The 14,979-nt window shown below is 46.4% G+C and overlaps 1 protein-coding gene across 1 annotated transcript in view; it reads right to left on the reverse strand.

Moving 5' to 3' along the window:
• The window catches only part of LOC131207699 (lachesin), a 61,437-nt gene that overhangs the window by 8,798 nt on the left and 37,660 nt on the right, over positions 1 to 14,979 (reverse strand). Inside the window, exons 4-7 of the mRNA XM_058200326.1 lie at positions 9,394 to 9,601; positions 6,942 to 7,097; positions 6,708 to 6,836; positions 6,108 to 6,245 (exon numbers count right to left, since the gene is read on the reverse strand). Coding sequence (XP_058056309.1) covers positions 6,108 to 6,245; positions 6,708 to 6,836; positions 6,942 to 7,097; positions 9,394 to 9,601 — 631 coding nt within the window. The remainder of the gene's footprint in view (positions 1 to 6,107; positions 6,246 to 6,707; positions 6,837 to 6,941; positions 7,098 to 9,393; positions 9,602 to 14,979) is intronic.

Here is a 14,979-nt window from a genome sequence, read left to right on the forward strand (position 1 = left end):
AGTCTATAAACCGCACACAAAACGGAGCGTCATTTTTATAATATAGATATAACAACGGAACCGTTTGGAAAGGATATGTTTTCGTATAAATTTTGGCCGTGAACCTGAACTTAATCCTAGAGTTTTTTTACTATCGGTATTATATTGCCTGTTGCTATTGTTAAGTTGTTTAATTAAAATGCAAAAATAAGTCAAAAAATGTGAGTTCCATTCACGAATCGAGCGTTACACATCTTTCGATAGACGCTGTGGACATTTTCTACATTTTTCAACACTTAATGTCATGCCCAATGCATCAATTGCACTAACAGAACTGGATCCAAAACAGTCGAGTTTCAATTTTACTTCCACAAATTGTTTGCATTTTTCGCACCAATCATCATTCTATTGGCCAACCACACCGCGTGTCTCACCAGCGCCGGGTCTGATCTGTTCGTGACAGATGCACGCGTTTCGTGTTGAATTGTTGCGGTGTTTGTGGTGGCCGGCATCGCATCGCCTCGGCCAAATTTAATTGTTTTATAAGCAAGTGTTGTGATAAAACCTCCAACGTGTCACTCACAGCGCGTGTGGTTGGATTGACACCGTCCGGGCATAGTGGGAGATTCAGCAAAAGTACCGCAAACAAATTAAGACCCGATAGGGACACATTTTGTATACAAGCTGGACAACCCATCGTTGGCTCTTTGCTATCAAACTCGATAAAAAAGGGTCAGTTTGAGACGCGAACACAAGTTACATTGATTGTTTCCGTCGGTCAGTTCCAAGGATTTCTTCTGAGGATCATCGGCTCACCACCTTGCTAACAACAAAATCCTAACACCGCTTGAGCGAAAACTGATGCACAAGATGAGTGTAAATCTTCAGCAAATCCCCGTAACTCGCAAACCGCCACGAGTGCCGCCGACGTCTGGATGGGTGGAAGAAAATTTATTCGTCCCCCCAGGATCCGAAGAATCATTGCACCCCGTCTTCCCGAGGCCAGGTGAATCGATGCGAAACGATTTATGTTGCATCACAGCGCAACCGTTCGTCTAGCTCGCCGTCCAGTCCGTTGTCTTTGACTGTGTGAAACTGTGGGCATGTGTGTGTTGATGTCTGCTTCACCTTTCGTCCTGTCTGCTCCCATTCGGCGGGGCCAACCAGTCCATCCAACCGTTGGGTCTACACGACGCAAAACGAGTAGATAAAACGTAGATCTACGAACATGTGTTCACGAGGACTGAGTTATGGAGGGCAATTTAGATTCGAATGAGTTGATATTGGAAATGTTGAAGTTCCCATCACCGGCATCACCAGCCCCACCGCCAGTGAACCCCTGCAGCGCGATGCTAACGATTCCGGTCGCGATTGCTGTGGGGACCCGGGCCGGTGTTCCCGGGGTCCTGTCTTGCGTATCTTCATCCGTTCGAAACCAGTTCGTGAGGGAAGCTGCAACGAATGCCGCGTCGAAACGCTGGAACAACGCCGCACATGCCAGCGAAACGCGTCGTTAACGGGCGTAATTGAGACCGTCCTTGTCGGTGTTTCTCGCTGGAGCTGCCCGTCATCTCGCTCCGGTTTTGTTCGCCATTCCTAGCGGCTCCCTTCGGAATGCTGTTTTGCTACGCCACTCCTCGCCGCACCGCAGGGACCCCCATCCTTGACGCGCTCGGGATTGCAGTATTAAATTGATTTAATTATAGCGAATGAAACGTTAGCATCGATAATTCTGTTGCGATGAGTTCTGTGTTTGGTGCGATAAGTGCGATAGGGTGGGCCGACGACGACCGACGGGAGTCGGCTGTACCCGGGTGGCTGGATTAATTTATCGCAGCATTACGCAGGACCGTGCAAATTTTCCGACCACCATAGACCGTTGGCCTCGGCCGGGAAAGGCAACGGCATGGAAAGTGTAGTGTCCTGTGATACCACCACCGGAACCGGTACCGCACTTCCGTTCGATCCGTCCGGCGTGCGGGCACGCTTCGTTCGATAAGCTAATGCTGTAACACGTTCGATCGGAGCATCGATATCGCGAGCCCGAGCCCGAAGTGACCCACCTGGGCCGCCACGAGGAAAAGCAGATAATGGAACGGACCTAATCGCCCCGCAAGCCATTTAGTGGACGGCTTTAGTGGGTGCGAAGAGTGGACATTCGGTAGGTAATTTAATAGTTCTACAACGGTGGCCACTACATATTGGGGGCGGTCGGCGCATTATCGCAACATATTCGCACCAACCGCACTGGAGCTTCGGACTGCGGTAGGTTCGATTTTGTGGGCATGCTAGGGAAAAAAGACATGTGAGCAGCATATTTTTCCCGACTCCGAGTCCGATGGGGTTTTGCTGGTGGCTCAATTTAAAGGATGGAATTGTTTGTTTGCCTTACCTAGGATGACTTATAATTTAATCGAAGTGCGATTGAAATGTGACAAATCCAATGGCTAGAATGTTTAAAAAAAGGCTTAACAAATGAGTGTTGTGGCATTCGATTCCTCGTCCGAAACCATCAAAAGGTTATTAGATGCTGCCAGAAATTTATGGCATTTGATTTAGGATGATGACGGACAAATGTAGCGATAACTGTTAGTTGTGAGTAGGGTAATTATCAAATATTTGGTTTCATAAAAGAGCTTGATTACTTGACTTTTAAGACGTCAAACTTCGTTCTGAAAATTGTAAACATTTTAAAAATATATAACGTTTACAAAATGGAACGTTATTACACTTGCAGAAAGTTGTGAAATATTAAAAACATATTTCCAAAGTATTGAGTCTTCAAGCCAAACTAAACGAGTGACTGTTTGGGGCCGATTTTGGTCTGGCGACATTATCGGCTGATTTTTCTTCGAAAATGAAGATGGAGCCACCGTTGAAGCTGAAACCTTGGACGAGATTTGGTTGCAACAGGATGGCGTTACGTGCCATACAACGAAAGCCACAATCGATTTTTTGCGCTCTATATCCGGAATCCAAACACTATCTTTAGTCAACACTGTTACTATCGGGAAACTAGTAATTGTATTTCTCGGAGGGAGTGTTGCCGTTACATTTCGAAGGAGCCATTATTGAGTGCTCATAACGTCAACATTTTGGAGCATTATTTAATTAGAGCACCGTATTTAATAAGCTCAGGCAACAATTGGGTCGGTTGATTGGGTTACCATTCAACATTAACATTTGAATAATAACCTTAGTTAATATTGTTTAACAAGCAGGGATATTAAAATATGAAAGCTAATTTCACGACAAAAAGAGAAGTACGGTACGGTCATACAGAAATAATTACAGAACAGTTCTAAAAATAGTTTTACGATAATTCTTTATGGGTCACACAAAAACCAATGCAAATTTAAACTAAAACACTTCCTGTTCTTCGGTCACGAACAAATTAGGTTGCAGAGTCGGCCAATTGTGATTAACACCAGGTGTTGTTCATTCATCCGCAGGTGTTGGACAGTTCCAGCGGAGAGTTAGTTGCTGCTAGCCTCACGCCAACTGGAATCCATTTGTGCCATCCATGTTTGCCGTCGGCTGCAAGAGATCATCCGGTTTTTTTTCTGCCAGTCTTGTGTTTATCGTCCATTGGTGGGGTCGCTTATTCGCACATCATGGTCACATCGCTTCGAACCAGCTCCCGTTATCCTGGCCGTTATGGCGTGGACGTTCGACAGAAAGTCAACGTCCAGTGCAAAGTCAACGTTGACGACGACGGTCCTTCGATCGACGGTCGGTTGGCTGAATCACGGTACGTTTATCGTGTCGTTCGTTTCACAAAACTGCCAGCCAGCCAGCCAGCCAGCCAGTCCCGTGCACGGTACTCACATTACACAGGAAGTACCGGCCAGCAACACATCAATCGGGAAAAGTCGGGGAAAACTTTTGTCCGAAAAGCGCACGGCCCGGCCGAAGGGCGATGGGCGATGAAAATATGACGATAGAGAAGGACAAGGGCCGTGTATGAATAGCAACATGTTTTCCCTTATGCTACCCCCTTATGGCGACGACGCTCCATGAAAGCCTACGGATGGACAAATTCGACCGAAAAGGCAACTCGCACGCCTCACATAGGACGAAGGATGGCGTCTATTGCAGGATATCCGATCCGGAGCCGGGGCTCGCGACAAAGGGTGCACCACATGGTGGCTCGGGGGGGGGAGGGCGGTGCGGTGGCTAGCATAAACATACCGTTGAACTTGCAATCACACCAACGCAAGGCTGGCCAAGTGGTGCGTGTGGGATGACTCGCGTCGCCCATTCGCGTTGAAACGGCTCTGATGTCGGGCAGATGAAAGATACCGATATTTAACAGGGTAATGTGTGAAGTCTTCTCCCGTTATCACCGAGATTTATCTCTCCTTATCGGAGTGTTTGATTGTGTGCGTCAAGCCGTGTGTGCTTATGGTTTATCTTTGTTCACCAGAATGGCCCTCTAAATAGCTTCATTTCCTGGGCGGAAGTGAGCCACTGCAGACACTCTGGCCGGCACTTCCGCTCGATAGGAATCTTTTTATATCCTGTTTGGTTTGGCGAAGCGTTCAGACGGATTGACATGGCCCGATAGGTCTGGGCAGGATATTGTGGCGTTCCTCTATAGCTGCTCTTCAATGCTGCCGACGCTTCAAGTGGCTCGCCTGGGGTTTTGGTTAATTTATAGCGTTCCGTTCCATTAAAAAGTAGATAAGCTTTTGCCCTTTTAATTGATTACAGTTTTCGTGCCCTTTTCTCATACTAATTGAAGATTGGAAAATGGATTGATAATGATTCATTCGAAGCGTTAAGCTTCAAAGCCAGCGTAAAGAAGTTCCGAATTTTCAGCACATGAATCATGTGTCAACCAAACAAAATAAAAACCGGATAAAATGATAAAAACCACCTCGAATCGTTGTAAATAATTCGATCTTGGCGTCGGTGCGAAGAAAAGTACACACACCACCTCACCTGCAACCAATCGGTTGCCCATATTATGTGTCAATCAACAGACGGAACCGTACGAACCAGTCGCAGTCGTATCTTCCGCAAAATTGGCAATTAATGCCACTTGGCAGGGCAAAGCGGTGCCGTTTAGAGCGAATGTAGAACCCTGCGCCTGCGGTGAGGTGGAAAAAGGACACGTATCGACACCGTTGACGGGGCCATACGTGCTTGCGATGGGGGACCCCAAACCCAAACCGGGCGGGCGGGCGTCCAAAAAGTCCTCAAGTATCCCTATCACTTAGTCTCAATTCAATTAACGGAGTGATGTGGCCCGGGGTTTCTTCGGGAGAAACCACATCCGATTCGGATCTGACAGCCGTGATGGGTTTTCCGTCCTTGCGCCCGACCCTGTGGCCCCCGTAGAGACCAGACTTCAAAGGCATGGACGGATAATTTATTTCGATGTCCTTCTTGATTGGATTTGACTTCGTTTTCAGCGTTTGGACTGCCATCGAGCAAAAAGAAACCCTTGCCGAAAACGGCCCACCGAACCAACAACATCAACGCCGGTTTTGGGCCGCTTTGGGCCGATGATTTTACCCAGCCCCGGGGCCCCGTATGTGTGAAACCCCCGGTACGTGTGCGTCCGTTGCGTGTGTCAAGCACTTCGTTGGCGCACCTTTCCACTTCTTGGCTCGATTGCCGTGCGGTGACGATTTTATTTATTCACTAGCGGTCACCATCACCAAGTAGCTGGGAATCCATTCCAGTTTTTTTTTCTTCCTGGAGGTCGATACCACGGTAGTTGGATTGATCTTTGGCTCCGACGCCCTAAAACAACCGATGCCGATGGGTTTACTTTGCTCCTCACCCGAATCCGGTGGGCCGAAACTAATTCTCCAAATTGACTTAAGTTTTATTGATTGCCGGTTGATTGGTGTTAAATGGGGAAGTTTGCGGACCGAACGGTTGGTCACCTCGAAGGTGTCTGAATTAAGCCCCGAGTCAATAGTTTAATGAATCCTTGGTACACACAGCCTTCACGTCACCGGTGGACTACCTTATTAACGTTGATCCCTTCCTGTTCGTGTTTTTGCTGTAGGGTTGTTGATTTTGCCCAACTTCAAATCGCCCCGGTGTGCCCGTAGGTTGAGACCGGGAATTCTACAGATCAGAATTTCCTCCGTTGTGCTGAAACCGTTACTCACCCGATATTATCATGTCGCCCCGCTCTGTCGTCCAATAATTGATGGATGCCGGATACGCCTCCGTGTGGCATTCGAGAACGACGTCCTGTCCGACGTAGGCGCCCTCCAGCTGATTTGGTATGGACAGCATCGGCGGAACTGCGCATAGAAGACAACAAATTGCGAGTTGATCAAATGATCGATACAGTGACTGAGTGTAGAAGCAGATTCAGTAGATGGATTTTCGTGATGCATTTGTTGAAGTTTGGTCATTTGAGAAAGTCAATTAGAAGTGACATTGGAATTGATGGAGATGGATAGATTACAAAAATATGTAAAATCTTAAAACAAACAAAGTTACAAAAAGGATTTCGGGCATGAGAAATTGAAAAATCAAATCTAATTCCAAATAAAAGTAATTGAATCGGTCAAACGCTTTAACTGTAGCCTTTGTCCTTTGCCTAAAGCAATGGTAATTATTTTATTATGAGTAATGCAAAGATGCAAGACTAATAATTCTTATTCTTGATTCAGTTAGCCAAAGAATCAAATTATTTAATATTTTTCATTTCAAAGCAAAGTTGAATTTTTTTTAAATGAATACTTTTGAGCTTCACTTACATTGTACCCTTAGCTGCACTCGTTTGCTAATCGATGGCGGAACACCGTTCGATGCCACGCATAGGTATGCCGCCATATGGAGTCTGCTGACCTTTGTGATGTGTAGTATCTCCCCGTCAACAACGTTTACTGAACAGCATAAAAGAGACGGCGAAGAAAGAGCGAAATCAAATGCCGAAATATGATATGATTTAAATTTAACATCTCCAAATGAAATTAAAATGCATCGGTTACCATTTTCTCCACCGATCGCCATCTCGTCCCCGTCCTCCCGGCGCCACATTACGTACGGCTCGGGGAAGCCTTTGGCCTTGCAGTTAAGCGTCACGTTCGTCCCTTCCCGTACGACCATATCGTTGCTGGTCATCGATTCAACGATTGCCGGAGGCACTATAAAAGCGAGAGAAAGAGAGAGAAACTATGATAGAAGTAAAAGAGAAAGAAAAGCTAACGAAAAAGTTAAGAATAAATTCATGAGATCGAGCATTAATCAATACAATGATCATTCGCATATCGAATATCCGTTTGGAATCCGTGCTGCATTCATCTTTTACTAGCAATTAAAGGAAAAAATACCCCGGAAGGCGTCGTTTCGATGAATTGTCCCGCTTTCTGGCAATTCCGAGGGTCAGGAATGTTGGCCAGGATAGGAACCCGCTCGAACGGTCCCCAAAAGGCAACATAAAACTGACATATTGAGTGGTTCCGAAAACGATTTTTCCGAAATTCCACTACAACAAAAGCACCATCGACGGAGACGTACAGCCGCCGCTCCGGAAGCAGCATTAAAATCGCGCCAGCATGGCCATTATCTGCGTGCGGCTCACAAACAAATGGCGAACCGGAGCCGGTGCCTGGGCCATTCGATCGAGTGATGAAATTATTGAAATTCGATATTTCTACCCTATTGACCGAGGAACCAAAAAAAAACACCTTCCTGACAGCCTGTCCAAGAGCTCGACATTAAACGTTCATATAAAGCTTGCTTGCCAAGCGCCGAGGGCTGTGAGTGCTGCGAGGATAAACAAATAAGCGTGGGCCGTTGTTGTTAATCGTCCACTGGCACTGGCACCTCATGTTTGGTCAGCTGCAGGATAATAGCTGGTGGTGGGAATGCTTTTGATATCCAGTCCACACCGTCCCAGCACCGGGTCCCCGCATCAGCGAGCCTTTTTCGGCGAGTTTTCCGATAAACGCGCGGAACGAAAAGCGATCAACACACTTGTCAGCGGCTAATCCGTGGCTGATGTTTGTTTTTATTGTCAACGGATGGTGTTTGATGCTGGCCGGTGCAGCTTGGTGTCATGCTTTTAAGGGATAATTTATCAAAAGCTGTCACACAAACACGCACGGATACTCAGGGCCGGTGTTTGGTTCGGGTTTAACGTTTGTCGAAAAAGGCTTACCGATGCGAAAGATAGCCTGGTGATGAATGCATTTTGTGCATACGCAAACACCCCGAGGCAATAACAGAGAATTGCTCTAGCCGTACCAAACCAAATGGCTCAAATTTATATTCAAGGTGATTAGGATAATTGGGGTATGTGCGCAAGGATAACAGATTTTATCGCGCCTGGACACTGAGCGAACAAGCGGCTAATAAACGATCCTAATGAGATGCTCGCTCGTGATACTCATCTTCTGTTGCGCTTCCAAGGAACTTGTTTCATGCAGGCAGGATAAATATAAACAGTAATCTACGGCTCACAGTAAGAGCCCATCACGTTTACAGTAAGAAAATGAGTACCAATATTCCAAAAATTTTATATCTGCCAATTGAGCGCTAATTGGTTTAAGACTTTCCAAAGGAAGTGAGCAGTGGGTACGAATAGCTGAGATTCTTGATAAATGGTTGAACGGAAAAACATTTTCTAATCGCACTTTGTGGGATGGTACGCGTACGCGGCAAAGAGCGCGGTCACCAATCTTAAGGTTTTCGCAGCAGTAATTAGCTATGGATTTTTGAAATTTTCGTTTACGTAATGCCCTGTAAGCTGCGGAATCGGGGTCGTAAACACACTGTGATGGAACGGTCAGGAAGGATTCGAATAAAAACCAAGTTTCTTGCCTTTCATATACTTTTTATCATAAGTTAAAAATGTTTTGCTTTCGAAGTTGGTGCAGAAAATATTATGGGTTGTTTTACTCAGTCCATATAAAATCCGGAAAATATGTATTTTAGAAAATAAATGAATCGAAATAGTTGAGACATGTCTACCTACTAGCCATTCAATCCGTTAGTTTTCATATTATAAAAAAATTCATTTTCAGTGCTCCAGTAAATGTAGATTATGTTGAAAACAACTTTAATAGCGAAATAAAGGCCGTAATAATAAGAGCCGGACATAGTGGTATGGAAAACGAACAACACATCATTCGAAAGTTGATCGGAACAATGAGTTCGTGTAACGTATGCAAATGACGATGTGGTTGGCAATCGACAATGAGCTTTTTTCCATCACACTACTTACGTACGCCATTTTATATTTCGTTAATTATTTAAGAGCCCTCCTGGCCATATTTAATTTTCAATTATCCATTCTGAAGGATTATGGTACGATTAAAGGAAAAAAGTGGTCAATAATTGACCACCATCAACCAGCGGTAATTGAAATAGCGCATGCAGAGGCGCCCCATAAAATGACATACGTCCAGCGGGCCGTAATGAGGGCTGAGCAAGACTTACCCACGACCTGCAAGTATCCTTTGCGCGATCTCATGGGATCGGTGTTGACCTGGCACATGTACCAGCCCCGGTCGCTCTCCTCCACCTCTCGGATGTGCAGATACCAGGACCGGTGGTCGTTGTAGGTGAGGCTAATTCGGGGGTTCTGCGTTATCACGTTATGGTGGATCGAGAGTATGGTTTGCGTGTCGACGCGTACCCACGCCACCTGCAGAGCGAGAAAAGAGCGAAATGAAAAGACATAAAGTTAGTGAGTATGCGAGTGATGAACCTTCCGATGGCCAGCGAACAACCAGCAAGTTCTAGCCCACACCAACCCCAGCAGAAGGTTATGATGCCAACCAGCGAATATGCGGTAATAAAGGAGTGTAACCCACCCAGCAACGCCAAGAACCATACGCGACGCTGGCTCGCAGGCTGTGCGGTAATAAATAACAAATTGAATAATAATATAAATTGCTTAATTCAAACTTTGCCACCGTATGAATAATGAATTTTAGAAATTGAATAAATCCCAATGTTTGTGCTACGTACTGCGACGACCGACCGACCCGTCGTCGTTATGACTGGTTGTTGGCGGACTTCGCTCCCATCGAAAGGGTCTCAAAGCAAAGGGCGGAAAGTGCAAATGAAATTACCACAGCACCATGGCCGAACTAGCGGATCCCAGGACGTCCCGAATCCTGGGCCAGCGCACGGTTTTCCCAACGGTTTCCCGGCGCTACTTCGACAACCGATTGGGCTTCAGACGTTGCAGCCGTCGGGCGCAATGCCCTATGTTTTGTCGTCAGTTTCTCAGAAACAAGCTGCTGTTTGTGGTGTGGTTCGTCATTGCTTCACCGCAGCTCATTTATGCATTCTACGCCACCCAGCATAAGGCGACCATTACGATGTTGCAGCGTCTTCGCAGCCTTCACGTTTCGTTTTGCGGACGAATGGTGACTGCGGTCCACATTTCCACCGACGCCCTATTAACCTGCAACCGTGACGGTAGACCAAACCATCAAAAGCACCAACCATTGGGCTAGGATTTCGCACAGTAAAGTTCATCATTGCGCTGTCCACTGTTCGTAAATCAGCTCAAGTTGTTGACTCAGATCATTAGGAAAGAAAAAAAAACACATACGAATCGAAGAATAGCCTAATTTTTTATGCTATATTCGAAACTATTAAACATATTAATTGTAAAAACACTAATATTAGACATTTTTGTTTTAATTTGTTTAATGATTAAATTTAATTTAAGTGCAATGAATGAAGAAGCAAAGTTCTTTTGAATCATAATGGAGTGCTCCATTTTTTTTTTATAGAATCCTATTTCTGTTCTGTTTTTGAATTCTAATAATATCAAAGTCCTTCGCGGAGACTATTTAAAATGAATTTTCATAGCTAAATGTAGCTACGTTCTGCAAACCAAGAAAATTCCTACTTAGGACTTCTTACCCCCGCGAATCAAGAGAAAGTATTCTTCCTTTCCGGTTTGTTTTTACCATGAAACCGACCAACAAATGTCAAGAAAACGGTCCAATCGAGCAACCCTCAAAGGGGCGCTCGGCCACAGGAAACTTGTTTGGCTCAATATCCTCCATTTAATGCGCTTTTCTCAATCTCCATTCCATCCGTGAGCCACAAACCCATGTTAAACTCCGGTTCAAATGCGCTGTTGGCGAATGATGGACCGGGCAAAAAAACCCTCGACACGGGAAAACTTCATTCCTTTATTTGAACCGGAAACGAAATGCCGGATCTCCGGACTGCAAAGCATCCTACGTCAAGCTCCACATTAGCTCCACAACCTACACACCCGCACACACGCAGATACCTTACATATGGTCATCGGCGCAAACGCAGCGCAGCTAAAAAAAAAATGGGCGAAGGAAGGACTCCCAAAACGATTGCCTGAACCGTACGGTGTCGGGGCAGCCCCGTTGGCCGTGTTGAGTGGGGACTCAAACGAAAACACACGTAGATTGAGTAATACTCCGGTAAGAGTTTCCAGGGTTTTATTCCATTTATATTCAAATTTTATCAATTTATTCTGCAAATAAAAAGAGAGACCACTCCGAAGTGGCCGTGTTCGAGTGGAAGACCTTCGACGAGCGTTCGAGTGCGTTCGAGAGCGGGACGGCAAGGACGACAACGATTTGAAGATCGGAACACAAATACACACAAACACCGGATCGCACCAACGCAAAAAAAAGGAGTTTTTTGCCCATTTCGCCACTCCTTTCGAGGCACAACATGCGAAACGACCGACCAAACGACCGATCACACGAGCGAACGAGTTGTGTTTTCTGTCAAAGTGAGAAAATATCCTAATAGAGTCGAGTCGGCAGAGGGCGCTATAGGGGCCCCAGCCCCGTTCCGATGTCAGCCACCTATATCACGAAGGCCGGAGCATAGCTGAAACCGGTGGCCTTTTATGTGTTGTCCTTCCATCCGAAAGCTGGACGGCCGCACTGACGGAACTGCTCGCAGGATTTCGTCGGTCAACGGACCGATTCGGCCGGTACGGCCGGTTTTAGAGAGCTGAATTAATGAACATGATTCCGGTGGCCGGCGTGTAAGTGCCCGGTCGCCACCCCGAAATGGCCGACATCAATCGTGAAATATTTTCAGATTTCATCCTGTGGAGCACATTTTTACATGCCGCAGGTCACCGCAGGCCACGGAACGGGTTAAGTTCAGCCGGGCGATCGGTCGAACCGTCTTGTGGACCCACGGACGCCGTTGGTCTTGTTGGTCGTTGTCGTCCTGGTCCCGGTCGTATCTTGTCCGATTGAATTAATAATATCACCACACGCAGTCCGCAACATGGTCAGTGCTCGGGCGTTTAACATGGCACCGACCGAGAAGGTACATTGCGAAGGATTAAGGTGACGATTACTATTCCGCAGCAGGGACACGCAAACACACCACACAACAACACAGTCAGCCAGCCCTCATTGGTGCTGCCGGGTGAAGAATAGGGTTTACTTATTCATGGCTCAAAAGTATACATCGAGCAAGAAATGAAACTATTTTACTTTCGGTGTTTTTAGATCGTCTATATGTTTCATTATGAGTTGTAGAAGACCTGCACAAAGCACATGGGATGAAAAGTCCTGAGTCCCGATTTCCTTACTCAAGAAAGTCGATGAATATTACACCACGCACATCCTAAAATACCGAAGCCATAATCGTTCCAGGCGATTGTTATGCTTTCGGGCGCTTTGAACGAAGCTTACCAGTTGCTGTCCACTCAGGCGACGATCGTTTGGATTCCGGATGTGGGGAAGTGATGGGTTTCCCTGTTTCATCCATTGTCACTTATCGAAGAGAAAATTCCGATTTGTTACGTTTAAACATGGCCAAACACTGTTTAGAATTCTCAACGAGTTCTTGTTCTTAGTCAACAGTAAGCAAAACCACCTCAGTTAACATAGTTCCGCATAGTTCTCTACGACTGGTTTCTCTACGACCACGTTTGAAGTCAGCAAACCAACCTTTTATTGTTGTAAAATTAAAACACGAAATTCTTTTGGATCTATGATTCTGAAAAGTGGTGTCACTCTTAAAAAAATAACTCACAAACTTATGAGTAGAATATCATCGAATTTTGACGGCTTTCTTTTGAAGGATAGTACTAACTGAAAAAATGATGAATGCAACAAGACTATCGCTGTCTATGTGTTAGACCTGAGACTTTTCATCCCATGTGCTACACTCATGATTCAAAATTGGCCAACGGTTAGTACTTAAACTAGCAAAAGTCTCCCCAAGTCGTTTCGATTTCTCTAAAAGTTTGGAACAAAACATGGGCCTTACTGTAATGTCAAACTAGCACCGCATGTGAGAAGACTTATGATGTGACTCGTGTCCGTTCACCTTTCAGCAGTGTGCGCACTGGCGCGGCAGAACAATAGAGCCACAAACCATGGCCCGGGACCCCGAAACCCCCGAAGCCGAAACCCAACCCGAACATAATTGGGGTGGTAATAATTGAAAATTAATTGACTGCAGCCTGATCAAACAGGGATCGCTGCCAAGAAAACTTTGTCCTTATTGTCCTGTCACGAGAGGAGGGCGAGCCGTTGGCGAGCAAAAAAGGCGTCGTTTAACTCATTCGGCCCATTAAGGCGCAGCCGGGCCGGGCCTTGGCAGGAAGGGGGCCGGGCCCGTGTGCTGACTCATTAGTCCCTTAGCCCCTTAGTCCTGCTTGTCACCAGTACCGTACCGTAGTGCCACGCGACCGCACCGCACGCCACGTCGTGATCTTTCGTACGATTTTTCCTTCTTGTCCGCGCATAAAATATGCTCCACCGGTGCCGACGGCAAGGCGACGTGCCTTGCCGTTTCGTCATTTGATCGTTGGGCGTTTGGGTTGTTCCCTCCTTTCAAACATCCCGTCCCGCCGTTGGGTGCTACGCTGGTTTTTTTCTCTTCATCTTCATCTAACGCCAAGTGGCTCAACCGACCCTCCAATGGGGGGTGCGACTTTGTTTGTATTTTACTCGCAAGACAGTCGCTTTTTGCTACCGGAGTTCGGTGTTAAATAAGCTGTCTTATGAATAATACATTTCCACTTTCAGAGTCCGTATATTGAAAGCCGCCCTCCGACCGGCGCAGGCCGAGCTTTTCAGGCCCCGAATAAAGTCTTTCGAAAATGTGCTCTCTTTCATTCGCCTTCTTTTCCGTTTCCTTTCCTTTCTCGTTCAGCAGCGCTAGCGCTAAAACAAAACCGAAAGTGTTTGCCAAATATAATAAAAGAAAGAGACAACGGGACGAACGGCTTCATCATTAAAGAACAAGAAAAAATGACTCCGGCCACCGCGAAGATGGTGAGAGAAAATAATTGTTCGTCATATTTCACTTCCTAGCTCCGCTTTGCTTTACATTCAGGGGAAGGAAAAATCAGGGAAAATCGAGCCGGGTGATGGTGAAGTTTATCGTTCAATTGTGTCACGACGCCTCCAATGAGTGCCATGATTACAGCCCGCCCCAACAACAACAGCCATCTCATTTCTGTTGCCATTTTTCTCGGCCCCGAAATCGTGGAGCTCCTAGCTGGCGGGCTGGGCCAAGCCGGCCCGGCTGATCCCGGGTCTTAAAGCGCGTTCGAGGGCTTTTGAATACGAAATTGATTTTTCGTTGCAGGAATCGCGTTGCCCTCGATCTGGACGCCGCCCGAAATGCCAGGGTTGAGTTTTCCCCGTAATCGCATATTCATGAAGACATCGGCCACTGAGCATGATAATTTATATCCCGCGTCAAGTGCGGTATTTTTTCGTCGTCTTCCGATATTATGATCTCCTCCGCGCGGCCACATTCAAATCAGCCAGTTGGCCAATCAAGAGGGTGGCGTGCGAACGGCATCCGATGTTCGCAAAATTAATTTATACGCTCAGCTACGAGATGATAATGTGTGCGGTGGTATTAGATCGGCAAATAAACAGCTCCGGATCAGAGGAGGGAGCACGACGATCGGAGGGCATATGTGACGCACGCAAGGCTGCACATAAGCATACCTTCTAGGGGCGTCTGAGGAGTGGCAACATCCGTGAGGTGTTTGCAGCGCCAAGGGAAAGATTAATTAGCCCATTTATT

Source organism: Anopheles bellator, chromosome 2 (genome assembly GCF_943735745.2).
Source record: "Anopheles bellator chromosome 2, idAnoBellAS_SP24_06.2, whole genome shotgun sequence".
NCBI lineage: Eukaryota > Metazoa > Arthropoda > Insecta > Diptera > Culicidae > Anopheles > Anopheles bellator.